At 38.1% G+C, this 26,557-nt stretch overlaps 1 protein-coding gene across 6 annotated transcripts in view; it reads right to left on the bottom strand.

Moving 5' to 3' along the window:
• LCA5 (lebercilin LCA5) overlaps positions 1-19,616 on the bottom strand; it is a 71,439-nt gene extending 51,823 nt beyond the window's left edge. For 2 of the 6 annotated variants that reach the window (XR_012095084.1, XM_038002181.2), the window contains exons 1-4: positions 19,347-19,597; positions 6,925-7,033; positions 3,468-3,595; positions 481-861 (exon numbers count right to left, since the gene is read on the bottom strand). Coding sequence is in view for 5 of the 6 variants with exons in the window: in XM_038002181.2 (XP_037858109.2) it covers positions 481-670 (190 nt within the window). In the remaining variant the exon portion in view is untranslated. Of the gene's footprint in view, positions 1-480; positions 862-3,467; positions 3,596-6,924; positions 7,034-12,651; positions 14,517-19,346 lie in introns of those variants that run through there. The other 4 variants (XM_073022633.1, XM_038002182.2, XM_038002183.2 and 1 more) reach the window with 4 other exon arrangements.
• Between the last annotated feature and the right edge of the window lie 6,941 nt (positions 19,617-26,557).

Genomic DNA, 26,557 nt, shown 5'->3' with positions numbered 1-26,557 from the left:
ACCAAAGGCCCCAATTCCATTCCTAGGTTTAATTTGAATTTTTACAGTAAACACTGTATTACCTAGAGTAAGCAATTTTACTCAATCTATTAAAAATGTCCCTTAACCACTTTATATCAATGCTTTTTCTACTTTCAAAAAATGAAGATACAAAAAGGTACATATGATTTATAAACTTTTTTGCCTTTACAGTATCTCGGAAACCCCAAGACAAGCATTTCTTTAGGAAAAAGAAAAAACAAACTGAGAAGGCTTAGGTATGTTTCCTTCTGTATATTGTATGACTCTGAATATAACAAATTTAATAGTACCATCAAGCAACATTTATATATAAGTATATAACCTATAAAATGTAAATCAGCCCACTTCCATGTATACAACAACATATATACTAATAAAAGAGTTTCATTCATACACGTTTTCCTTAAGCACTCAAAATGAGTCTTCTAGGTCCATCAGACTCTTTTAAAGAAAACTTACCTTGGTGATGTACTTGGCCATCTGAAGTTTGTCTTTTAGGATTTTTTCTCTTAACACTTGCAGGTGAAGAACTGACCAGTGATGATCGGCCAGAAGACTGTGGCGTTTCAAAATCAGATGAATAAGAACAATGGTGTTTGCCTGACTTACTTTCTTGATCAGTACCTGGACTTCTTGCTCTTTCCTCCATTGTTTTGAAAAATGGTTTCTATTCACATAGTTTCACAGATTATTTTCTCCAGAGGAGACTATGACAATACTGAAAAACATTTTCACAGTCTTCAGATCCTGATAATATTCATTTCTGTGCAATCTATTTTCTCCACAAAGTATTTGTAGACCACAATTCACATTAGCATCCAGAAGATAAACTTTTTTGCCCTGAAATTAAGGAAGGGGAAAGGAGACTTATATACAGTCTCTACATCGTTTTTACAATTAATTACAATGAAAGACACTAAAAGCAAAATAATATATAGCTTACAATTTTTAAAAGAGGCTACAATTTATCTATATTTTCACAGATAAGTTATTTACAGTATTTGGAGGAACTACAGACTGTCACAGCCTAGACAGATAATAAGTACCTTACATACAACTACTTCTGAATAAATGTTAACTGAAGTTGACTGTTTAATTTTAAGAGTTATACTAGAGACAAATGCTGAATTTTAATGGACAATAATGATCAAATTACCAGTTTTTTCTTTTTTAGGCAAGGAGGCGGTGGGAGTGGAGGTAGTGGTGATAGTAAAGAACAAACCTGCTAATAAGAATAAATACATTTTGGGAGGCTGAGGCAGGCGGATCATGAGGTCAAGAGATCGAAACCAGTCTGACCAACATGGTGAAACCCCATCTTTACTAAAAATACAAAAGTTAGCTGGGTGTGGTAGCGCACGTCTGTAGTCCCAGCTACTTGGGAGGCTGAGGCAGGAGAATCGCTTGAACCCAGGAGGTAGAGGTTGCAGTGAGCCAAGATGGCGCCACTGCATTCCAGCCTGGTGACAGAATGAGAGTCTGGCTCAAAAAAAAAAAGGACAAAAGAAAAGAAAAAAGAATAAATAAAAATATCCAAGATTGACCACACCAAAAATGTTAAAGTATATTTTTTAAAAACTAAAAGAAAAAATACTTGATTGGAAACATTTGCAAACATGACAAAAAATTATCATCTTCAATACATAAATATATCATCCTTTGAGAAAAATATGAGGTAAAAAATTAAATGGGCAAAATATATAAGACTCCAAAAAGGCAACACAAATTATTAAAGATTTTTCAAAATAATAACACTCAACACTGTCAGAGTTGCTATCAGAAAAAGATCCACAGAGTTTTCTGGAAAAACACTGGCAAAATGTATTGTCACTTTAATTATGCTTTAACCTTCAATAAAATAATTTCTGGATTCCAATAAAATAATGCTAAAATTAGGAGAAAAGTTATGTGCAAATATTTAATGCAGTACAGTACAAATTTTTTAATGGAAGCAAATTAAATGCCTAATCATTGAGGAATAATTAAGTATTGTACAAATCCATACAGCATAATATCATGAACCTACTGAGAATGTTTACAAAAAGTTTGTATTTAAGGAAAATGCTTATACTATTATCTCAAAGAAAAAATTCAAATCAGTGCATACAGTATGATCTCAACTATACATATTCATTTAAAAAAAACTGAAAACACTATTATTCTTATCTGAATTCAGAAACTGAAAACATTTTCCAAAGCAAGGAATACACGAACACCAAAATAGTGCCTGCCTGACAACACGGATTTTGGATAATTTTCTCTCTCCATTAACATATTCTGGTTTTCTAACACAACAAAATTAGATTACTTTTATAATCCAATTTAGAAGAAACAAAAATCCCATTGATGAAATTAGTATTAAAAGTATTGTTCTTCTAGTAATAACATATGAAAGGACATGCACAAGGCAGCACTATTTATTGTAGCACTAATGTAAGTAGAAAACTAAAACAATAAAATGACCAATAAGAACTGGTCTTACAAATTATAAACATCCACACAATGAAGTATATGTAATACTATGAAGCTATTAAAGGAATGAAGACTATCTCTGTGCATTGCTCATAGTATGATGTAATCTCTAGGATATACAGAGAAAAGAAAGATGGAAATAAAGCACGTAGTATGCTACCATTTATCAAGGTAGAAGGGTAACATAAGTAATTTTTTATATTTTTAAGTAGAAGGAGAAATCAAGTAATTAAGAAAAATAAAATGGGTTCGCTAGGGTAGTTCTGTCCAACAGAACTTTCAGCCAGGATGGAAATGTTCTATAATCTGTGCTGTTCAAGATGGTGGCTAGGCACATACGGCTATGAAGCACTTGAGATGTTGCTGATGTAAGTGAAGAACTAATTTTAATTTTATTTAATTTTAATTTAAGAAGCCCCATGTGCTGGTAGTTAGCTTACTAAACACAGCTACAGGGGAAGGAAGGAAGCAGAGTTTAGGGAAAAGGATAGAAGCTTGGCTTCTTTGTATATAATTTTTGTAAATTTAACATTGGAAATTATAATTTTTAGAAATGAGATTTTTGAAAAGCAATTCCCATAAATCAAAATAAAATTAGATAAATCAATCTATATACATGGTTGGTGGTAAAACTACATAAATTAACCAGTTCGAATGACTTTAAAACACAATAACTTGATTTTATATTCCTAGTGAGACATAATGACCAAAAAAAAGTGTAAAAAAAATTTTACAGCCATTCCAAGAATCGTATTTTGCTACTCAGATATTTTGTTCTCACACTTACACACATGTACTGCGAAATAAAACAAACGAGTAATTATTATTGCTGCAGTTGGGCACTAGAATTTTCAACATGGAAGAATTAAATATAAACTAATGTGAGTTTTAAAACTTTGACATTCAAAATTTGAATTATGAGTGACAGTATGAATTTATGATGGCTTTTATTTATTTTTTAAAAACTTACTCACTTCGTTCACTGAAAAATCCCAGAAACAAGGAAAAAACTAGGAACATTCCTAGAACCCAGAAGTAGTGTCTATATGCCACTTCCCAATGAAAGAACCTGAAGTTCCTTGTGAAACGCCTGATTCCATTTCTGAGGGAGGAAACACACAAAATAAATCTAAGAATATAGCAGTCTGGTCATACTAGAAAGCAAGGAAGTTATCAGACACTACTGATGGAGTGTCAGTCAAATGGACTCAGGAGCCAACTTCAAGGAACTACTTGCCAAAGACAAGGCAAATTTGTCATCAATACGAATTATATCAGCAAACGATTTAAACATATCAAAAGTATTTAAATCCTTGAGTTCATATATTTTACAAAAACCTAATTATTCACCTTTGGAAGATTCTAGGAAACCATCTCATTTAACTTAAAAATTTATACGTTAAAAAAAAAATCACACATGCATCTTGCTATAATATACTCTTAAAAAGCTATTATCTGAAAATAACAAAATATTAGATGAGGGGAAAGTATTTCTTTATGGAATTATTCTAGTTAACAAACAAAAAACAAAGTATTAAAATGGCAGAATTAGATGAGTGATATTTCACAACTCCTAAAGAAATAATGAAGCTATATAATGATCATAAATGGCTGTATCGCTACAGAAAAGTAACAGCCAGACACCATGTCTCTGATAGGACACAATAATACCTCTGAAGTAATCTTCCCTCCTCCCCACAAAAACTGAATCTGAATCCAATGAAGCCTCTAAATGTAAATGACATTGAAAGTACGAGATCAAGGTACAAGGAAGCAATCAGAAAAAAATTCAGACTGTAGCAAACTCTACAGGAAAAACTAGATTCTTTAATGAACGAATTGCAAGCAGAACAAGAGAGGAGAGAAGAGGGTATTTATCTAATAAGAAAGGCTTAAGAAACAACCACCAAGTGCAATCCATGGATAGTATTTCAATCCTGATTACAATAAGCTGTATTAAAAAATAATAATCAAGAAAATTTAAACACTATTTATTGTTATTAGAGACAGGGTTTTGCTCTGTTGCCTAGACTGGAGTGCAGTGGCAAAATCATGGCTTACTGCAACCTTGAACTCCTGGGCTCAGGCAATCCTCCCACCTCCTGAGTGGCCAGACCTACAGATGTGAGCCACCATGCCCAGCCCTGACCACATATTTAATATTAAGGAATTATACTGTTTTAGGTGAGACACTGATACTGTCATTATCTTTTTAAAGAATCTTTATCTTTTAGAGATATATGTTGAAATATTTACAAATAAAATTGTCTGAGGTTTGCTTCAAAATAACCCAAAGGAAAATGGGTAAGGGTAGAGATACAAAATTGACCATGAGTTGACGATTATGTAAACTGATAGAAGACTTTTGAATTCATTATTCTAATATTTCCAATTCTGTATTTGATATTTTCTTCAGAAAAATATTTTAAACAGCAAAAACACACTTGACTTTGATTTTACCTCTGATGTGAGTATCTAGCAATCTCAGTCTCAAAATTAGTTACTGTATCTAAAATCAACAATTCCTATGGCAAATACTAATATTAAAAATATACATAAATCAGCCTGAATCTTTCACTCTGCAATCATGTGAAAAAATATTTATACATGAAAAAAAATTGTCTAGAAGAAAAGGATAATGATAGCAGCAAGTAAGTGGCTCTGGTACTCATTAGCTACGTAAATCTGGAGAGTTTACCTCTCAATGTAAGTCTAATTTTTTAATATGTAAAAAGATAATATTACTAGTAACTACTTTAGAGAATTCTTGTGAGGATTAAATGGGATAATTCAATAACTATTACACAGTAAGAACTTGGTAAATATCAACAATTATATTAGCAATTCAAATACATATGAGATGCTCAGTAAATTATAACTGATGTTCTTTGTCAACAACTTTCAGTTTAAATTCCAGTAATATAATTAAAAGTTGGTTATATGGTAAAGATGCAAATTATTTCTGTTTACATTTGCATAGCAGAAGTAGCTTCCTATGACCTATCCTATCTAAATCCGAGGGGCCCACCAACTTTCTATGGACAAGGGGAAGAACACACAAACAGTGTTCTCTCCCTGCCACCCCCAAATATATCCACATAGTTCCATAAAAATAAATAAATAAAGGAAATATCCAATGCCCCACTATCCAAGTCCTGCTCCCTGAAACAACCATTTTAATGGCTTATACCTTTACGTGTGCACTATATCTTGAGTTAGCAATTTTAGACTATGAAAGATGAGGATTTAACTCACCCTTCATTTTATATGGTTGCAACATGCAACTACGTGTTGGTTATGCATGGTTTTTCTCTTAGAATTCCTAATTGTCTTTTTTTCCTATTAAGGGGAAAAAACATTTCTTATATCACTAATACCTACGAGCTTCTTAATCTACCAATAGCCCTAAGTCCATTCCATTCTTCCTCCTAAAGACATTTTCCTTGAATTTCCTATTCTAATTTAAACCAACTACTTTCTAGACCTATTGTACTGCTGTCATTCTGGAATTACTTTTATTAAATTCCTGAGTTAGTGCACTATTTCATTTAGACCATGTCATCTTTATTAGTTTCCATCATCATTTTACTGGTCCACATCCTTAAATAACTTCTTCAGAAAGAGTTTATGGTTTAGGAAGTAAATGTTCTAAGTCCTTGCATGCCTGAGAATGTTGTTATTTTACCTCACACTTATTACTTTTCATACATTCCAAATTCTAGGTTATTTTCTCTCAGAACTTTGAAGACACTGCTTCACTGTCTTTTAAACCCTCAGCATTGTTTGTGAGACATGTTATAATCATTCTTTTATTCAAAATATATCAGCATTGTTTGTGACACATATGTTACAGTCACTCTTTTATTCAAAATATATTTCTTGAGCTCTATGTAGCAGTAATGAACAAAAAGTCCCTGCCCTTAGGGAATTTACACTCTAGTTATACTAAAATAGATTCTCATTCCTTTATAGGTTATCTTTTTCCTTTTTTCGCTCCCTAGGTGCATTTAGGGCTTTCTCCCTTGTTATACTGAAATTTCACAAGAACATGAATACCAGTGAGCCTTTTTCGTTGTGTTGGGACCCTTTCTCCTCCTCTTCCTTTCAGTCTGGAAATCTGTATCTTTAAGCACCAGAGGTTTTCTTACATTGTTTTTCAGATAATTAACCTTTTTTTCCATTTTCTTTTTGAAATTTCTTCTAAATAATAAGCCTGCTTTTTTTCTTCTGTTTTCAAAGAGTTTTATTCAATTTATCTTCTAGACCATCATTTAAAAAATTATGCCAATATCTTCATTTCCAAGAACTCTTTCTTGTTCCGATTTTTAAAATAATTATTCTGTTCTTGCATTACCGAGGTAATATTTTTTTTTCTCTGAGAATACTACGTAAACATTTTCTATTTAAAGTCTCTTCTGGTCCAAGAATTACCTGTGCATCACATAGTGTCGCTCTTCTGCTTCTTTATTTTCGTCTTTTTATTTAAAACCATACTTCTGGTTTTATTTATTTGAAGATAATTTCTGGTTGATCATTTATACTTAAAAAAAGAGAAAAAAGAAAGAAATGAAACCACTCCTAGGAAATCCCCTCGGTTTAGCAGACCAGCTGGACCAATTCCTAGGACCCATCTTTCACACCTGGGCTAAAACAATGTCTATCATAAATATCCTGTTCACAGGAGAAGAAAAGGGAATAATTAGGAAAGCGGTCATAGCCATCTGGGAGAGGCAACACCCTTCCAGGCAAAAAGTCTTGCCCGCCAAACAAAAATTTCCAAATGTCAATTCCAACTGGAATAATCACAATCCCAGGACTGGGCCCAAATGCAGAACCTCAGGAAACTAATAATTAAAGGGATCAAAGAGTCCACTCCTGGGACACAAAATGTCTCAAAGGCATTTGAAATTCAACAAGAAAAAGAGGAAATTCCCCCTGCATTCCTGCAGAGGCTCAGCGATCAAATGAAAAAATACTACGGATTAGATCCGGAGGACCCAGTAGGGCAAGGTCTCGTGAAAGTTAACTGTGTAACTAAGAACTGGCCTGCTGCAACTGCAGGTGTAGGGGCGGCAGGAGCCACAAGCCGGAGCAGCCAGCCAAGATAACAGTGGACAGTTTGGGAAAGCTAGTGTGAGTAAACCTCTAATAAAAGAACTAATGTCTGTATTACACTTAGGGAGTCACTGGGGACTCCAGGCTCTGTGTGATGCAGTACTTAGGAATTATGGGTGTACAGGGATTTATACCCTCAATAAACAAGTATGTGGAAGTTGTGTAACTTGTCAAAGGGTAAACAAAAAGGTGATTAGAAAACAGGCCACAGGAGGAAGGCCTCCCGAACTAAGACCATTTCAAAGCATTCAAGTAAATTTCACAGAAATGCCCAAAGCAGGAAAACTAAAGTATTTACTGGTAATTATAAATCACCTTTCCCTCGGGGTGGAAGCCTTCCCTCTTCCAATAGCCACTGCCGGGAATGTGGTCAAAATAATATTAAAACAAATTTTACCTACATTTGGCCTGGTGAAAAATATTAATTCAGACAATGGGAGTCACTTTACCTCAAGGGTGTTAAAGGGAATTATGGAAGGTTTACAAATTAAATGGAATTACCACACCCCTTGGCATCCCCCTTCCTCTGGAAAGATAAAAAGAATAAATCAAACTCTCAAAAAGCTATCACCAAACTAACCTTAAAAACTAAAATGCCTGGAACCAAATGTCTCCCAATAGCACTCCTTAGAACAGCCCCAGGAAAAAACTTGGGATTGTCCCCCTACAAGTTATTATATGGGCTCCTATATTTTGGCAAAGCTACAAATCTCCCTATTATGGAAACCAAGGATCAATTCTTAAGAAATTATTAACCGGCCATATCCTCCACCCTGTTATCCCTTAGGTTGAAAGGACTTCTAACTCAAACTCCGCCTCTTAAGTTTGCTGTTCACCACTTCCAGGCTGGTGATTTGATGCTGACTAAAACGTAGAAAGAAGGTAAGCTCCACCCAAGCTGAGAAGGTCCCATCAAGTGCTCCTAAGCACTGAAACAGCCATGCAAACAGCTGAACACCAGCAGATTCACTGTACTCCAATCAAGGGACTCGTAAAACAGACCCCAGAAGGGAGGGGAGGGGAAAACAACAGTAAAAAGTGCACGGGTCACCTAAGGAACCCTTAAAGTTAACTCTAAAAAAAATCTAACAAGAAAACATAGGCTGGCCCCGTGTCTGGAAGTTAATATGGCTAAAATGGGCTACTATACAAAAAGCAGAAGGTCAAAATGGAAAGTGGCAGGGAACTCCTCCCTACCCAATCAAGTTGGTAATTAATGTAACCAAGATGGTAGCACTCCAAACTCTAAGATTTAATGCCTGCCTGGTCTTACTTTGTGGGAATTTGAAAAATCAGAGATAGCTCTCATAGGCAAATAAATAGCTCTGCCCTTAACCAGGTACAGGTTACAGTAGTGTATGACTCTGCCCCAGCTGGGATGATGTATGGTAAACTACCCAATTTCAGGGTTGGACAGTAAACACGGGTGGGTAACTCCGAGCTGGAGACCCTTAAAGAATAAACTACATCTGCCCAAGGGCTCCCCGCCAAATAACTGCCAGAATTTAAAATGCAATCCTATACTCATCACGATTAACAATCCAACCATTCTAAATCAAGAACCAAAGGAAGCATCTTGGGTATATGGGCAAGGAGCAGACATCACAGGGAAAGACCCCCTAGGGCAATTCGTTCTCAAAAATCAAAAACTCAACTTCCCATTTGCTGGGGACTACTCCAACTCCAAACCCCAATAAACACTTTAATCCACCAAATAATAACCCTAAAAGGTTAAAAATAATTGAGGTAAAGAATTTAAGGCAAACCTTAGAAATTGAGACTGGGTACAGGAATGTGAATGCCTGGGTCGAATGGGTCAAAATTTCGGTACAAGCCCTTAACAAGAATAACTGCTACGAGTGTGCTGCAAAACAACCTCAGGCAAAGGTGGTTCCGTTTCCCCTAGGATAAAAGATCAATCCTGAAGGAATGCGTTGCATGTTGGCTCTATACCAGAACAAGGATGCATAGAAAAATTAAACTTATAAAAGTCTGTCATTGCTCTTTCCTGCATTGCAGAAGTCAAATGCCAGAGCAATTCCCTCATTCTCTATGGGGAATATAAACCACTCCTCTTGTCTCTCTAGGCAAGGGGCAGAGTTCAATAAGCCCATGGGAGAATCTTCAACTTGTCCCCACATCTTAAACATCAGTGGTAAGGCAATGGCAATCACTCAGCTCTCCACATACCCGGTGCTAACGTCATGTGGTATTGTGGGAAAAGGAACCTCCGTTAACCCGTTACCATCTGATTGGACCGGGACTTGTGCTTTAGTCCAACTGGCCATTCCCCTCACCCTGACATTCCATAAGATTTTCAAAAACACACATGGCCACAAAAACCAAAAAGACGTGACAAATTCTTTTAAGCCCAATATATGTGTTAACTCAACAGGAGTCCCTAGGGAGATGCCTAATCAACTTAAGGCTGGAAACCAAATACCTGCTAGGTTTAAGTTAGCACTCTTCTAGTGGTCAACTATTAACAAGAATGTGGATTAGATTAACTACATCGATTATAATCAACAAAAATTCATCAATTATACTCAGACGCCCTCAAAGAGGCAGCTAGCCAGTTAAATGCCATCAGCCAAATGGTCTGGGAAAACAGGCTTGCGCTACACATAATACTAGCAAAAGAAGGGGGCATATGTGTTATGCTGGGTGGCAAATGTTGTACTTTCATTCCTAACAATACTGCCCCAAATGTAACCATCACAAAAATTTTACAAGGACTAACAACTCTAGCCAACAAACTGGCAGAAAATGCTGGAATTAATAACTCATTTTCAGGCTGGCTAGAAGGCTGGTTTAAAAAATGGAAAGGCATGGTAGCTTTAATCCTTACATCTCTCATAATTGTGGCAGGAGTCTTAACAGCAGTGGGATGTTGTATTATCCCTTGTGAGGGGACTAGCACAGAGATTAATTAAAACAGCTATTAATAAGCAAATGCCCGTAACTTACCAGCAAAATAACCTGCTACTATTAGAAACCAAATTAAACTCACTCTCCTAGAAAGAAAAAAGTTAACAACTTCTAAAGCAATTCAAGGACCAGAAGGGTTTAAATAAAAATGAAACCAAAGAAAGTAAGTAGAAAAGAGGAGTGAATTAGTGAGAAAACATTTTAAATGGTCCACTTTCAAGGCATGATAAATCTAAGCACTGGCAGCCAACCTGCAAATGTAACAAACCACAGGGCTTATGCACCTAGAAGGTCACAATAAGTGAATAGAATGTAGAGGAGGGGTCAGCCAATAAAAGGGAAGAAAGTTTAGTTATTGGGAAATCGAAATTTAAGAAAGGAAGGGGATGGTGTAATGTATCAGCCTTATAAGGTATCCTTATAAGGGTAACCTTATATAAGAGGTATAAAACTTATGCAACGTCCAGGAATATTGTAACCCCATAGTGAGAGGTGAAGCCAGCTGGACTTCCTGGGCCAAGTGGGGACTTGCAGAACTTTTCTTACAAGAGGATTGTAAAATGCACCAATCAGAGCTCTGTAAAATGCACCAATCAGCTCTCTGTAGCTAGCAAGGGAATTGTAAAATGCACCAATCAGAGCTCTGTAGCTAGCAAGAGGATTGTAAAATGCACCAATCAGCACTCTGTAAAATGCACCAATCAGCAGGATCCTAAAAGTAGCCAATCACAGGGAGGATTGAAAAAAGGGCATTCTGATGGGACAGAAACAGAACATAGGAGGGGGCAAAGAAGGGAATAAAAGCTGGCCACCCCAGCCAGCAGCAGCAACCCGCTCAGGTCCCCTTCCATGCTATGGAAGCTTTGTTCTTTCCCTCTTCACAATAAATCTTGCTACTGCTCACTCTTTGAGTCCATGCCATCTTTAAGAGCTGTAACACTCACCACAAAGGTCATGGCTCCATTCCTGAAGTCAGCGAGACCACAAACCCACCAGAAGGAAACAACTGCAGACACAATAGTACTCGACCAGTGAAGAACTGGGGGAGGAACTTGTGTGCTGGGAGATAAATTACCTGCTGTAGCTGCCCTGGGTGTGCCTGCCTACCAGACACCCAATTCTGCAAAACCACTATTAAAAATCAACACTTGCCAGGCACAGAGGCTCAAGCCTGTAATCCCAGCACTTTGGGAGGCCAAGATGGGTGGATCACGAGATCAGGAGATCAAGACCATCCTGGCTAACAAGGTGAAACCCCGTCTCTACTAAAAAATACAAAAATCTAGCCGAGCGAGGTGGCGGGCGTCTGTAGTCCCAGCTACTCGGGAGGCTGAGGCAGGAGAATGGCATAAACCCGGGAGGCGGAGCTTGCAGTGAGCTGAGATCCGGCCACTGCACTCCAGCCTGGGCGACAAAGCGAGATTCCGTCTCAAAAATAAATAAATAAATAAATAATAAAAGTATCAACTATTAAAAGTATCACTTTCACTGTTCTTTGTGCCTCTGACTCCATTCGATGGGTTTAAACAGGTGAGCATGTTTCTCACAGTGATAACAAGAACAGCCCCAGGGGCACTAGAGAATATATTCTTTTCTTTGCTAAACTTCTGATTAGTTAGGTTCTATTGCGAAATAAGGTAGGTTTTTCTAACCTATGTATAATACTTATATCATCTCACAATTCACCATTGCCTTTAATAAGCAAGTACATCCTTAGGAAATATAACAACCCAAATAACTTAGCTTTCCTAGAGAATGGAAACTCAGACACTTGTGAAAATTCACTTGTAAAAACTTAGTCCTTAGTCCTTCTAGAAACTTGTAGCTGCCTGGCTAATAGCATTTCAGAAAAATAGCTCAATTAAGCAAACAGGCAAATAGAATATAAGTTAAATAAAAAAGAAAAGACATTAAAAAATTAGACCAAAAAAAGAGAAATAAAGATGAGGTAAAGAAAATAATTATTAAGTTTTCTTATAATGTATAAAGCAATAAAAACTACTACGGCTTAACAAGATTACATAACAATTCACCACTGGACAGGACCCTAGGAAATCAAGTCTTTCCTTTGCAAATATTTAGGAAACTGAGGCCCAGAAAAACAAAATGACTTACCCAAGTTCACAACTGGTCCAAGGTCAGAAAGCTCAGTTAGTAAAACTTGAAACAGACTATAAGTTTTCTGAGTCTTAGTTGAGTGACCTACTCAATATTTCGATAATAATCAGATAATAACTACCTCATCTTTGAAGCCACCTCCACCTGTATCTATCCCATCCTCTTTGCCCTCTCAACTCTGCTAAAACTGAAGAAGCATTTCTGCTCCTTTTTAAAGCTAAACTTTTACTCATCTTCTTTCCCATACTACCTCTCAATGTCAAGGACTGTGTTTCTGCAATTGTGCCCTCTCTACAGGATCATTCCTATCAACGAAGAGGTGCTAATGAAGCTGATGCTTGATTCCATGTTCTGTTGCATCTACAACCCAATTTCCCTACTCCAATTTTCCAATAGTTTTTTGAAGAGTAATCTTTGACCTAGAATGCTATCACTTCTTTTCCAAACATTTCCTTTTGAACTCACACTAGTCAGGTTTTCATCTCCACCACTCCACTGAAACAGCTTTTGTCAAGCTCACCAATGACATTCACCTTCCTAAATCCATCAGCCAAGTTTCTTATTTCTTCTCTTGCACATCTCCTCCCACCATCAGCCAATTTTCTGTCCTACTGGTCCTTAACCTCACAGCAGTGTTTGACATAACCAACCATTCCTTCCCTCCTAAAAATTCTCTTACTTGCTTTTCCTGGTTTGCTTACTACCTCACTGGCTGTCTCCTGTCAGTCTCCTTCGTTGAACCTGCCTCCTCTTCCTGATCTCCAAATGTTGGAATACACAGCGCAGCACATGTTATCTATACTCTCTCCTTAGGTGATCTCATCTAGACTTCATTTGCCCTGGCTTCCACATTCATATATTCACCTTCCTACTTGACAGTTCTATTTGGATATCTAAATATCATTTCAAATTTACATGTCCAAAACTGAAATCATTATCTGTCCCTTTTCCACCTCAACTCTTTCCTATGTTTCTGATCTCATTAAATGGTAAATCCATCTACTAAATTACTCATGACACAAATCTAAAGATCGTCCTGGATTCCTTCTTCCTACATCTCTCATCCAAACCATCTGTAAAACCAGACACTTTAATCTCCATACTATATTCCAGATCTGACCATTTCTTACTGTCCACAGTGCTACTGCTCTAGTCTAAGTCATATGAATCTAGTCCACATTCATGTTTTCTCTGTAGGACTTCTGCAATAACCTCCTAACTGATATTTCACTTTCATCCTTGCTTCACGTCGGTTTTTCAACACAGCAGTGAGAAAAAGCAACTCAAAACAGAAATCAGACCAGCACTGGTCTCCTGCTTAATACACTTAAATGGTCTCCTATGGCTGTCAGAGTCCTTAACCAGGCCTGCAAACTCATACAAAGTCGAGCCCTTCTGTCTACTTCTCTATCCTTACATCACTCTTCCTCTCAAACTTCCTTTTTCAGGTAAGCTAACCTCCTTTTGTGCCTTCAACATAAACGATTTTTGCCAACAGCCTTCGTACTTGCTGCACTAACTAGAACTTCACAAAAGTGGTTCATTCTCTTCTTCCTGTTCTTAGCACAAATATAACTTTCTCAAAAATGGCTCCCTGACAATCTTCTATTAAAGTGAGCCCGGTCACTCTATCCTATCACTCTGCTTTATTTTCTTCACAGACCTTGTTACTACTGGAAATAATCTTACATTTATTGTCTTACCTCTCCTACTAAATATGACCCATGAGACAGAAATCTTGTTTGTTTAGTTCACCATAGTAAACACACCACCCACCATTCATTATTTGTGAAATGAATGATTATAATGTTATTTCAAATAGAATATTAAGTTCCATTTTATAAAATTTTCCTTTTTGTTTTAAAGAAAATGTTAATTAAATCTTCCCTCTTTCAAAATAATTGCATATGAATTACTTAAATCTCTAAAATTCCTGAGAGAAAAGTTAGCAAATCAAAAAGTTTTGCTCAGAGTCACTGCCATTGTAAAGCTGAAATTTTTTTTCCAGGTTAATTTTAAATAACTGAAAACCTAATAAGGCTCCAAACAAAATGAATTTCACCTGCAATTACAACAATAATTTCTGACTAATGTAATGACTAATGTAATGTAGTCATAATACTATTGAGTGAATATAATTATTCACTTTTTTTTTGAGATGGAGTCTCACTCTGTCGCCCAGGCTGGAGTGCAGTGGCGCGATCGCAGCTCACTGCAAGCTCCGCTTCCCAGGTTCACGCCATTCTCCTGCTCAGCCTCCCAAGCAACTGGGACTACAGGCGCCTGCCACCACACCCAGCTTATTTGTTTGTTTTTTCAGTAGAGTCAGGGATTCCGCGTGTTAGCCAGGATGGTCTCCATCTCCTGACCTCATGATTCGCCCACCTCAGCCTCCCAAAGTGCTGGGATTACAGGCGTGAGCCACCGCACCCGGCCCATTCTTTTTTTTTAAAGGAAAAAAGTGATCTTAGATGAACAGAACACTGAAGATTTATACTCCATGTGTAGTTCTGCACTAATTTAAACCAAGAATGATTCAGTTAACAGTTTTTTGTTGTGGGGGGGAGTAGAGGAGTGAGGGGTACTTGTATGCATCCTATTAGTTCCCTCTCAATGATAATCAAAGAATTAACTAGATAAAAGCAAAAAAGGAAAATTATAAGTCTTGCACCCAATTTTAATTCCTAAGAACTGTTTATTTCCTAAAGCTGGCGAAACATGCTACTACAGCAATAATAGAAAGCTACCAAATCTAATTCTTGACATTGCTCATCCAAAAGTAAACTCTCCTTTAAAAAAAAAGTAAAAAGTCCCAAATAGTAGAGATTACACATAACAGTTCAAAAAAAAAAAAAAAAAAAGGTAACCTAAAGATCCTCGAGTGCCAGAGGTTTCTTTTATCTCCGATTACAAATGAATCAGAAAACAAATCTAAGCTACGGAGTCCATTGTATATAAATATCATAATGGTATCTAATTCATCTGACTCTAAGTAAACGATCTCAGTTTTAAGAAAAAACAGTAAAATCAATAAACTGTTAATTTCCTGACATATCCCTGTGCTTAGCTTCTTTGTATAAAACATTGCTGACTGGCTACCTTTGCTGCCAGCAAAAGAGTTCACACAACAAACTAGGCAAATAAAATGGAAATAAACTTAAGTGAGAAAGATAAATAAGGACATTTCTCCTCCCCCCAAAAAAGATGAGATAAAAGTAAAAACCATATTGCTACATTTGGTTTTTCTCCTTTGCTGAAGAGAAGCAGTTAGTTTTTGTAGAAAACTACAACTGTTTCTCTTCCACAAAGGAGAAATAAGTTTCTCCACTCTTCTAATGCATGTCCCCACGTATTTATAAGCATTTTCCTTATTCTGCTACTTATCTGCATAATCTCGCTTAAAAACCAAACTATTTTTAGTTAAAAATAAAACAAAAAATAAATAAAACCAAAAAATAAAGTTTGGATTTAAAGTATGATCAAATATGATCAATCAGGTCACAGTAAATGCTACACTTAAAATGTAAGACATAATCAGCTTATTTTAAACACTTTAAACAATGGATCAAGTTAAAGCATCTTAAGTACAGTATATATTCCCAAAGTTTAGTCAGTCAAATGAAAACATCATACAATGTTCATTCATTTGTAAGACATTTACTGAACACCTACGAAGTGTCACACACTGAATTATAGATGGAGCTGAAGATACAAAAATGAGTAAAATACAATAGATCCTTTACCATTAAGTAATTCCCAACCAAGAGAGAAAAAAAATAATACGACAGTCTATAAGTACTAATGTTAAAAGGAAGCAGAGGAAGCTTAGTAAACTCAAAACTAAGATTAGAGGACAGAGGGAGTTTGAGAAGGTTTCTAGAGGAGATAATGCCTAAATTGAGTCTTACGGTATTAGCAGAGGTTAAGCACAATTATAATTTCATGAGTGTGTGTGTTTGAACAGTGGGGTGGTAAATGAGGTTAGAAAAAGAAGACAGTAGGCCGGGCGCGGTGGCTCAAGCCTGTAATCCCAGCACTTTGGGAGGCCGAGACGGGCGGATCATGAGGTCAGGAGATCGAGACCATCCTGGCTAACACGGTGAAACCCCGTCTCTACTAAACATACAAAAAACTAGCCGGGTGAAGTGGCGGGTGCCTGTAGTCCCAGCTACTCGGGAGGCTGAGGCAGGAGAATGGCGTGAACCCGAGAGGAGGAGCTTGCAGTGAGCTGAGATCCGGCCACTGCACTCCAGCCTGGGTGACACAGCAAGACTCCGTCTCAAAAAAAAAAAAAAAAAAAAAAAAAAAAAAAAAAAAAAAAAAGAAAAAGAAGACAGTGAAGTAAGACCCTGTTTCAATAAGAGGATGCAGCATCTGCAAAAGTAAAAGGCACTAGATAAGCATGACATATCACCAAAGAGCAAATACTTTACAACTGTGCTGTCCAACACAGCAGCTCCTGAGCACCTCAAACGTAGCTATTCAGTCAGAATTGGCATATGCGGTAGTGTAAAATACAGGTGGAATTTTGAAAACTTAGTACATAAAACAGACCATAAAATAGCTCGTCTATAATCTTTCTTATATTGACACAGGCTAAAATAATATTTTGGATATATGTGGTTTAAAAAAATCTATTAAAATTTCATCTGTATTTTATTGTGTCTACTGAAAACACGGATATACCTCACATTCTACTTCAAATGGACAATGCTAGCTTAAAAGGATGGGATTGGCTGGGGAGCAGTGCTAAAGTAATAATAAGTGGGACTGGATCGGGTGGAAGATAACATCACAGGAAGAATCTCTATGTCATTAATAAGTTGGTTGGAAACCAAGGTTCTTCAGTAGGGTTAATATGATCAGATCTGACATTTGCAAAGATCCATCTCCAATCCAAGAATTGGAGGGCAGGAAAGCTGGAGGAAGAATATCAACTGGTCTCGATAATCACTGACAGATAGTGTTTTGAAGGTAGTATAACTAGAGATACAGAGTACAGAATTGATTCATAAATGTTTTTCAAGATAAGCTACACTTGGTGACAAATTACGACGTATGAGAATAGAGAAGAACGTGAGTAAATTCCAAAGTTTGGGGCTTGCAAAATTAGGAGAATGTGGTATTCAAGCAGGACAGTTTTGGCAGGGAAAGGTGATGGGTTCAATATTGGACATACTGAGTTTGGGATGCCTGTGAATGGGAAATTCATGTGGAAATACCAAAAATTAGCTACAGAAGTTTGACAGTAACTCAAAAGTTCCAGATCAGAAATAAAAAATTGGGAGAGTGTTAATAAAACACAAATAGTGTAACCCAAAGGAGAGGAGGAACACAGCCAAGAACACAGAGTAAAAAAAAGACAGAAGACTGGATTATGGGGAAAAACAATAATGAAATATGGTGGGCAGAGGAAGAAGATCCCACAAAGGAGCTGAAGAATGACAGGCAGAAGAAGAACCCAAGAGAAGGGTAGCACCTTTATTTTAATGGGCTTCCATTGGGTCCTACAGAATTATAGTTCTACAATATGTTTAACGGAAGAGATGTGACTGACAAAAGAAGAAAAATATCTTTTCCAAAGTCACAAACTACTTTTTGATATTTAAAATGATACTCTGTCAACTAGAGAATCAAAACAAACTATTATTTCCTATAACTTATTTGGATAAAGATACTAGCTAACACGCAGGAAATCACAAAGTGAAATATTTAAAATGGTAATATAGAATTTAAATGTGGAACAACTGGAAAAAAACATAGATTAAAATAAGCACGCAAAAGAAAGAGGGAATGAGTAAAGAACTGGAAACATCGGTTTTACCATTCTAAAAAACATACAGCCACTTCCAAAAACTAATTTAAATGACTTTTGATTCCAAAGACATCGCTAATGCAAGTTCTTAACGTGAAGATAAAGGACGGGCATAAATATGTATGTGCCCAAGTATACTTTCCAAAGAACGAAGTGAACAAAAAAGGGGTTTATATCAGATGAACTGGACCAGGGCTCTTCACTGTTAAACACTATCCCACGGTCTATCTAACGTAAACATACTTTATCTGAGTACCCACTCCAACTCGAGTGTGCCAAAAAGGCATTTTTTTTTCCTTTTCTTTGCTAACCATCTTTACTCCTCTCATCCCATCCCTGAAGGATGTATAGAAATATTACAGCCTGGACAAGTACGGCTTTCCACTCTAATAATAACACATCTATTATTATCCCAGAGCTACCAAAGCCTCCTTTTCCTTCTTGGCCCTTGGCCCTGCCCCTCCTCTCTAGTCTTGAGTCTCCATGGGCCTCTAAGGTTTTCGTTTTGTTTGTTTTAATAACTCTTAACCCCTTCTCTAGATCCGCCTGCTCCCTTCCTTCTCTTCCCGGTCCCTGGAAGTTAAATACCCTCTCCCAGCTCCTCTCCTCCTAACTTCCCAGTCCCTCCCGTGCCGGTCAACTTCCCTTCCTCGGGACCCTCTCGGGAGGCGAGCTCTTTACTCATTTTCCAAGGTCTTCCTTCTCCTCGCGGTCCCTAAATCCTCCCTGTCGCTAATCCCTTCATCTTCCCTGCTTTAAGAACCACCCGCAGGCCCCCATCCAAGAACGCCCCTTCGCCAGCTCCCAGACGCTTCACCCCAGCACCACCTCGCACTTCCACCTCCCCCGCCGTCTCCACGCCCACTTCAAAGCCCACCTCCAACCCGCCAGCTCTTCCGCAGAGCCGATGCGGCGTCCCGCCTCTTGCCTTCCCTCTTAGGACCGAACTCCCATCTGGGGCCTCGGCGTCTGGCCGCCAAAGAGTGGGTGCCTGGCTCCTGCGGAGGCTGCGGAGCGGGTGCCGAGGTTGCCAGGCTGCGGGAGGTTTGAACACAAGGATGAGACAGGGGCGAGGACCGAGGATCCTGGGTGGCAGCGGCCGTAACCTAGGCTCCAGGGTAACGGAGGCGGAGGCCTAGACTGCACTACGAAGAGACCGCAGCCAATCATGATGACTCTACTCGAGCTCCCATTGGCCTCTGTCTCCAGACGGCCCTTTTTATTGGCTTCAGTGGAACTGGAAGGCGGGACGGCAAGTGCGGGAAAAGGCCTCTATTGGCCGACTGCTCTAGCTGTAGCGGAGACCCCAAGTAGGGAAATTGGGGCAAAGCGTGGAGCGCGCCAGGCTCCTATGGGTTGTGCTGTGCGAAGGCTTGACTGCTGAGCGTAGGGGGCTCTGAGAGGGACGCGGGCGGAGGACAAAGTGGGTTCATGAAATGAATTGTAAAATTGGCGACTGCTTAATGTAAAACACTTAATTGCTTAGATTTCCTTTGGGAAATAACTTGCTTTTAAATTGTAAACAATTACAAACAAACGGCAAGTGCTTCTGGGTCTTCTTACCGAAATGGCTGATTCAGGAGGATACGGGGTGAGTGCCCTAATGTTCCTGCCTCGAGATCCTGGCCGTGAATCACCAACGAGCCGTGAGTTTGGCTTGAAAGTGATTTTTAGGTTTTGGAACGGGTTTGGGGTGGAATGGCACCTGAAATACTGCACACAAGTTTTTTGTTTTGTTTTGTTTTTAAGGAACGTTTTGAGGAGCATGTCAGTAGCCTATTGAGAGCTGATGTGTGACATATTTTCTCTTTTAAAAATGGCATTAATTGCTGGAGACAGGGGAGGTGAAAAAAAATCCTCTTTCGTGAGGGCTTTAAATGCTCCAAGCCATCTGATTATCAAGGTGGTTTAATACTTACTCTGGCGGTTAATTCCTCACTGGCCTTTACCACCATTCTGTAGAGAATCTAATATTTGAAGGTAAATGCTTCCCAATGAATCTTCTAACCATGAAGATTGGTAATTCCTACTTCTTGCTTAACCTCGTTTTTCCACCTTTGCACTGTTTCAGAGCTTTCATTTTATCCTGTCAATACATTATGCTTCAAGTTACAGACTAACCCACCCAAACAATATTGTGATTAAACGTAAATTTCTGTATGTGAAATATATCTGTACAAGATGGCAGTCATCTGTTAGTGAAAATAAGATGAGTAATCCCCAAATTGCACTGAATTACTTTTCATCAATTCTTTAATCTATCTCTGCTGACACTCTGTTAAAATAGCTCACTGATGGACTCTGTTAGAATTAACATGTAAATGTATGGGTGGATTACTTATAAGGGAAGATGCTAGGAAGAATCAGGAAACATGCCGTATTTACGTGGACAAACAAATGTCTGTCACGGAAGCGTCAAATCAAGATTGCTGAAGGACAGCAGAGAATGAAACCACCATTTATTCAACCCTCCGAATGCTCCAGGCAGTATAATCTCATTCCATCTTCATTCATGACTCCAGACAGGTATTGTTATTCATTGTTTATACTTGAGAAAGCAGATTTAAAGAAGTTAACGTATCTACCACAAGATACTAAAGTAGTAAGTAGTAATGCCAGAGTACAAGCCTAGGTCTGCTTCCAAATTTCGTGGTTTCAGATTTAGTGCCTTCAGTGTGTTTCACCTACAGGTTAAGAAGTTGTTGGTAAGCAAGAAAATATTTAAAACGCTGGGAGAGTCCAAAAAATTGTCTAGTTATGTGTAACATGTTCTCAGGATTCTTACAGGGTAAATAAAATCACCCCCTCATATTCAAAATAACAGTATAAGTTTGACCTTGAAAAAAGACCAGAAAATTTATAAATTTACAGAAAAACTAGTTATTGAATTACTATTTTAAAAGGTTACCCCAAAATAGAAAACAATTTTAAAAGTTTTATGATATTATATGGTTTTATATATTATTTTTGATAGGGCTAGAATTTTCTAAGATACCACTTGACATTTTATTGCACTGCCACACAGGATTCTGCTTTTCAGAAATAAAGGAAACAAAGTTAACCAAACCACGTTTATACTTCTGCCACTTGAAATTATAGTTAACAGAAATCAGACTCTTTCTTGTTTTTAAATATTTTACTTATGAAATAAATTCTGCAATGGTCATTAAGCACTTTGGTGTTTTATTTTTAATATTCCTGGGCTTCTTTCATTGATAGTGCTATATCTCCAGATTTGCTGTATTGCTAACTGAATGTTCATTTTCTGTAGGACTTCGATTGGCCTCTTTAACGCAATATGGCAATGATATAGCTGATATAATGTAATTAAAATACTCCCACAAATGCTTACTAGTAGGATTATTCTCATTTCCTTTGGGGAAACTAGTGTCGAGTTTGAATGGTTAGAAGTTTCAAAAAAGTAAAGGTAGATAAATAGACTCCGTAACTGTAGACAGAGAAATTACAATAACCATCATTTGTAAAGGGGGGACATACTATATATAGTATTTTGGAAAGCACGTAAGTATAATTATCCTTAGCTAAAGTTCAGTTGTCTGTTTCATACCATTCTACAAAAAAAAGAAAAGCACCATCACAATTTTATATAATTTACAGAAATTATATAAATTTCTGTGATACATAAAATTCAAAAATTTTATATCTAACTTCTTGATGTCATGTTGCTTGGAAATTTTAATTCAAAAACAGGCAAAAATCATCTAAAATGGAAAAAATTAGAACAGTTATTCACTGTGGGGATGGAGGTAGGATCGAGTGGAAGGGACTGAAAGTTATTTCTGGAGTCATGTGAATATGCTGTTTTGACTGACATGGTAGTTAAAGACAGTTTCCGGCCGGGCATGGTAGCTCATGCCTGGAATGCCAGCACTTTGGGAGGCCGAAGCGGGCAGATCACTTGAGGTCAGGAGTTTGAGACCAGTCTGGCCAACATGGTGAGACCTCCATCTCTACTAAAAATACAAAATTAGCCAGACGTGGTGGTGCATACCTGTAGACCCAGCTACACATGAGGCTGAGGCAGGAGAATCACTTGAACCTGGGAGGCGAAGGTTGCAGTGAGCTGAGATGATACCACTGCACTCCAGCCTGAGTGGTAGAATGAGAATCTCAAAAAAAAAAGTTTCCTTTATCAAAATTCATCAAAATATATAAAAATACATGTGTTTTTCACTGTATGTAAATTTTACCTCAATTTTTTAATGACTTAAAAAAAATGCATTGGCTTGTATAACAGAAAAATCTGGTAGACCTAGCTCCACTTATGTTTGGATCCAAGTGCTCAATATCATTACAATTTTTTCTTCTCTGTCTCTTGGATGTACTTTCTATGTGTTGGGCTTATTTAAGGCAGGCTTTCCCTTCCAGGTGTGGCCACGAATGCTCCAGATTTACATTCTATTTACCTAGGAACCACAATGGAAAAAGAATATCTCTTTCCTGATTGGTCCAGCAGAAATCATGGTATTAACTCTGACTGCCCACACCTGAATATAAACTAGTAGTAATTACTGTGGCCAAGTGTTTGCTTGGGGAAAGAATATGATAAAGTCCCCTTATCTTTCATGTTCCCTCAGAATAGTGAGGTGATTCTCCAAAGGAAAACTAGAATGCTGTTACTAGAAGAAGAAATACTGGACAAAGCTAATAGATGTACCCAAAAGTGATAATAATTTTATTCAAATAGGTTCATAGATCAGTCTGGTGGGCCTGTTTTCACATTTTGTTTAAGAAAAACTCTTGTAATTATAAGTTCCCCAGTCTGTAAATGCAGATGAGATTAACCAAATTTTGTTACTTTTTGACTGCTTCTTCTTTATAGTACCCCACCCCTCCAAAGACTTCCCCACCAATAATTTCTGGGACTTCCTAGAGAGTGTCTCATACTTACAAACATACCTACCTCTACTGGGCATCCCACTAGGCAAGATACCAGGACCACTGCTCTGCCAGGCAACAATCTATCCCTCTTCTCTCCAGGACCAAGCAACTCCTGCTGGTGGCCATCGTGAAGTTACTGAGTACCACCACTTACACCAGTGCCAAAGTTGAACTGGAATTGTGCCCGTTATATGCCTTTTGTTTCTCAGATCCTAGCCTGGCTTTTCTATATTCTACTTTTTTATTTATTTATTTGGAGAAAGAGTTTCGCTCTTGTTGCCCAGGCTGGAGTGCAATGGCGCAATTTCGGCTACTGCAATGCAACCTCCGCTTCCTGGGTTCAAGCGATTCTTCTGCCTCAGCCTCTCAAATAGCTGGGATTACAGGCATGCACCACCACACCCAGCTAATATTGTGTTTTTAGTAGAGACAGGGTTTCACCATGTTGATCAGGCTGGTCTCGAACTCCTGACCTCAGGTGATCCACCGACCTTGGCCTGGGATTACAGGCATGAGCCACCACACCTGGCCTCTATATTCTACTTTAAGATGCAGGAGCTAGGACTCAACAAACTGCATTTCCCAGACACCCTTGCTAGTTGGCTTATCAGTAGGTTCTGCTAAAATGGGGCACTTAGGGAGAGGTTGGAAGGTGGGCATTAGGGAGAAGTTCCTTCTCAATGTCTCTGTTCCTGTCAGGCAACAATTGGCTCTAGTCTAATGTGTCTTTTACTCACTGAATATAAAAGAGGAGACTAAATGAATGTGCTTGTTACTATGTTTGCAACGTACACCATTACTTTATCTCCTCCTTCTCCTCCCACCCCCAAAAAACCCATGTAAACAACAGCAAAAGAAAAAAAAGCCTCCACAAAACTTTTACCATCTTACAGAGAACAACTAACAGTTGATGACCACACAAGAATTAAAATGTGTTGAAATAAGGTCTTATATTTGCCTGGCACTCTACAGAGTACTTTCATGAAGATGACCTTGTGATCTTAAACAGCCCTGAGAAATAGAATATAGATGAGGAAACTGACCCTGAGGATAAATCAGATTTGTCTAATAGAAATAGAATGTGATCCACCCACTTAATTTTAGATTCTCTGGTAGTCACATTAAAATAAGTTTTTAGGCCGGGCGCGGTGGCTCACGCCTGTAATCCCAGCACTTTGGGAGGCCGACGCGGGCAGATCATGAGGTCAGGAGATGGAGACCATCCTGGCTAACACGGTGAAACCCCGTCTCTACTAAAAAATACAAAAAATTAGCTGGGCGTAGTGGCAGGCACCTGTAGTCCCAGCTACTCGGGAGGCTGAGGCAGGAGAATGGCGTGAACCCGGGAGGCAGAGCTTGCAGAGAGCAGAGATCGTGCCACTGCGCTGTAGCCTGGGCAACAGAGCAAGACTCCGTCTCAAAAATAAAATAAGTTTTTAAAAAGTAAGGTTAGTTTTATTTAATATTTAATATCCAAATTATTTCAACTTGCAATCAATATTTTAAAGTCATCGATGAGATATTTCACCTTTTTTTATACTAAGATTTTGACACCTAGTATATATTTTGCAGTTACAACACATTTCATTTCGGGCCAGCCACATTTCAAGTACTCAGTAGTCACATGTAGGTTGTAGCTAACCTATTGGACAACACAGGATTAGATTATTTACCCAGAGGTATATAATAGAAAGTAATGGTCCCAGGTAGCAAGCTTCCAAAAAGGAAAATGTTGCTGGTCTGGAAACCCAGAGTCCTGAATTCCATACATGGCTCTGCCTCTTACTAGTTGTGAAACACAGGATAAGGCATTCTTTCTTAAAGCTTGGTTTCTGGATTTGTTAAATGGCATCAGTCCGTTGTCTTTAATCGCCCACCCACTTTCTGCAGCAGAACCCTTTCTCAAGTAAAATCTTATATGGAAACGCCATATTAAAAACATAAGCAGCATATTTAAAACATAGTAATTGTCTCTGTGTTGAAGGAGGCATAGCAGCAGGGAGGTGCGGGGCACAAGTGGATTACAATCTGTGTAGTCTGCACACGTACACACTCATAGGCATCATCTGAGGAGCCTCTGACAAACACTTCAAGTACTCTACAGACATCAGTATATTGGTGTTTGATTCACATTTTTAGTTTCATAGAATCATCAGTTGTTTATAAATATGAGGGCCTTTATGATCAATTATTCAAGTTATCTTCTGATGTCATTTTTTCCTTACTAAGAGACCCTTCTTTTCAAACAGTACCTTTTAAAGAAATATAAAACAAAACTGCTAGTTAAAATCAGAATTGCCCTGCAAAGTTGAAGTGTCTATGAGGAATTAGAACCCTAACAACTCAGCATCTCTCAAATACCCTCTTCCATAAGTGGCCCCCAAGAATCCTCTTTCAAATCACCCTGCAAGGGGTGTCCAGGGGATAGAATACAGTCATGGGTTCTCAGTTCCTGTTTCTGTTTTGGCCGGTAAAGCCCCTTCCTCATCCCTCTTCTGCCTAACACTAGAGACAGAAACTAAAAACCATGGCTCTTCCGGCTGCTAAAAGCCTAAAATAAAACAGAGCAACAACGACAAAATCAAGCGGGTTGGACCGGCTTACAACTAGAGCAAGCCAATGGAGTTTTAACAACCAAAGATTAAGCCCAGCTCCAACCCCTTCATCAGATAAGGAAACTGAGGCCCAGTGAGATGCTTAAAATCCCACCCCAAGCTGGTGTCAGAGCTGGAATAATCACTGCTGTGCTGGAGCCAGCTGGTTCCAGCTTGCAAAAGCCAATTGTTACATTTTCAGAAATTTTGCAAGCCAATTGATGTCAGCCTTGTAGCTCAAAATCAACCATGGTGAAAATATTTACACCACGGAAACCAACAAATGCTACAAATCATAGCCTCCCCAGAGCCGCTTGTTAAACCTTTACCAGCACACCTCCGAACCCAGCATTCCTGTCTGGGTCTTTATGTACTACCCAGCAACCTGAGAATAGATGTGCTGCATTTTGATAAGAAAAAAAATTTAAGTTAGTAAAAATCAAAAATAAACCAAAATAGAAATTGTGTCTCTTCATGAGTAACAACACCTAAAATGCCAATTTTTCTCAATATTTACCGTTTCCTGTTGTGCAGCACATACTGGTTCCTTTGATTCTTTAAGCTGTTATTTGGAGTATTCAGCTACTTTAGG

This window comes from Chlorocebus sabaeus, chromosome 13, assembly GCF_047675955.1.
Source record: "Chlorocebus sabaeus isolate Y175 chromosome 13, mChlSab1.0.hap1, whole genome shotgun sequence".
NCBI lineage: Eukaryota > Metazoa > Chordata > Mammalia > Primates > Cercopithecidae > Chlorocebus > Chlorocebus sabaeus.
The sequence above is the reverse complement of the archived record's forward strand: the minus strand, read 5'-3'. Positions and strand labels throughout refer to the sequence as shown.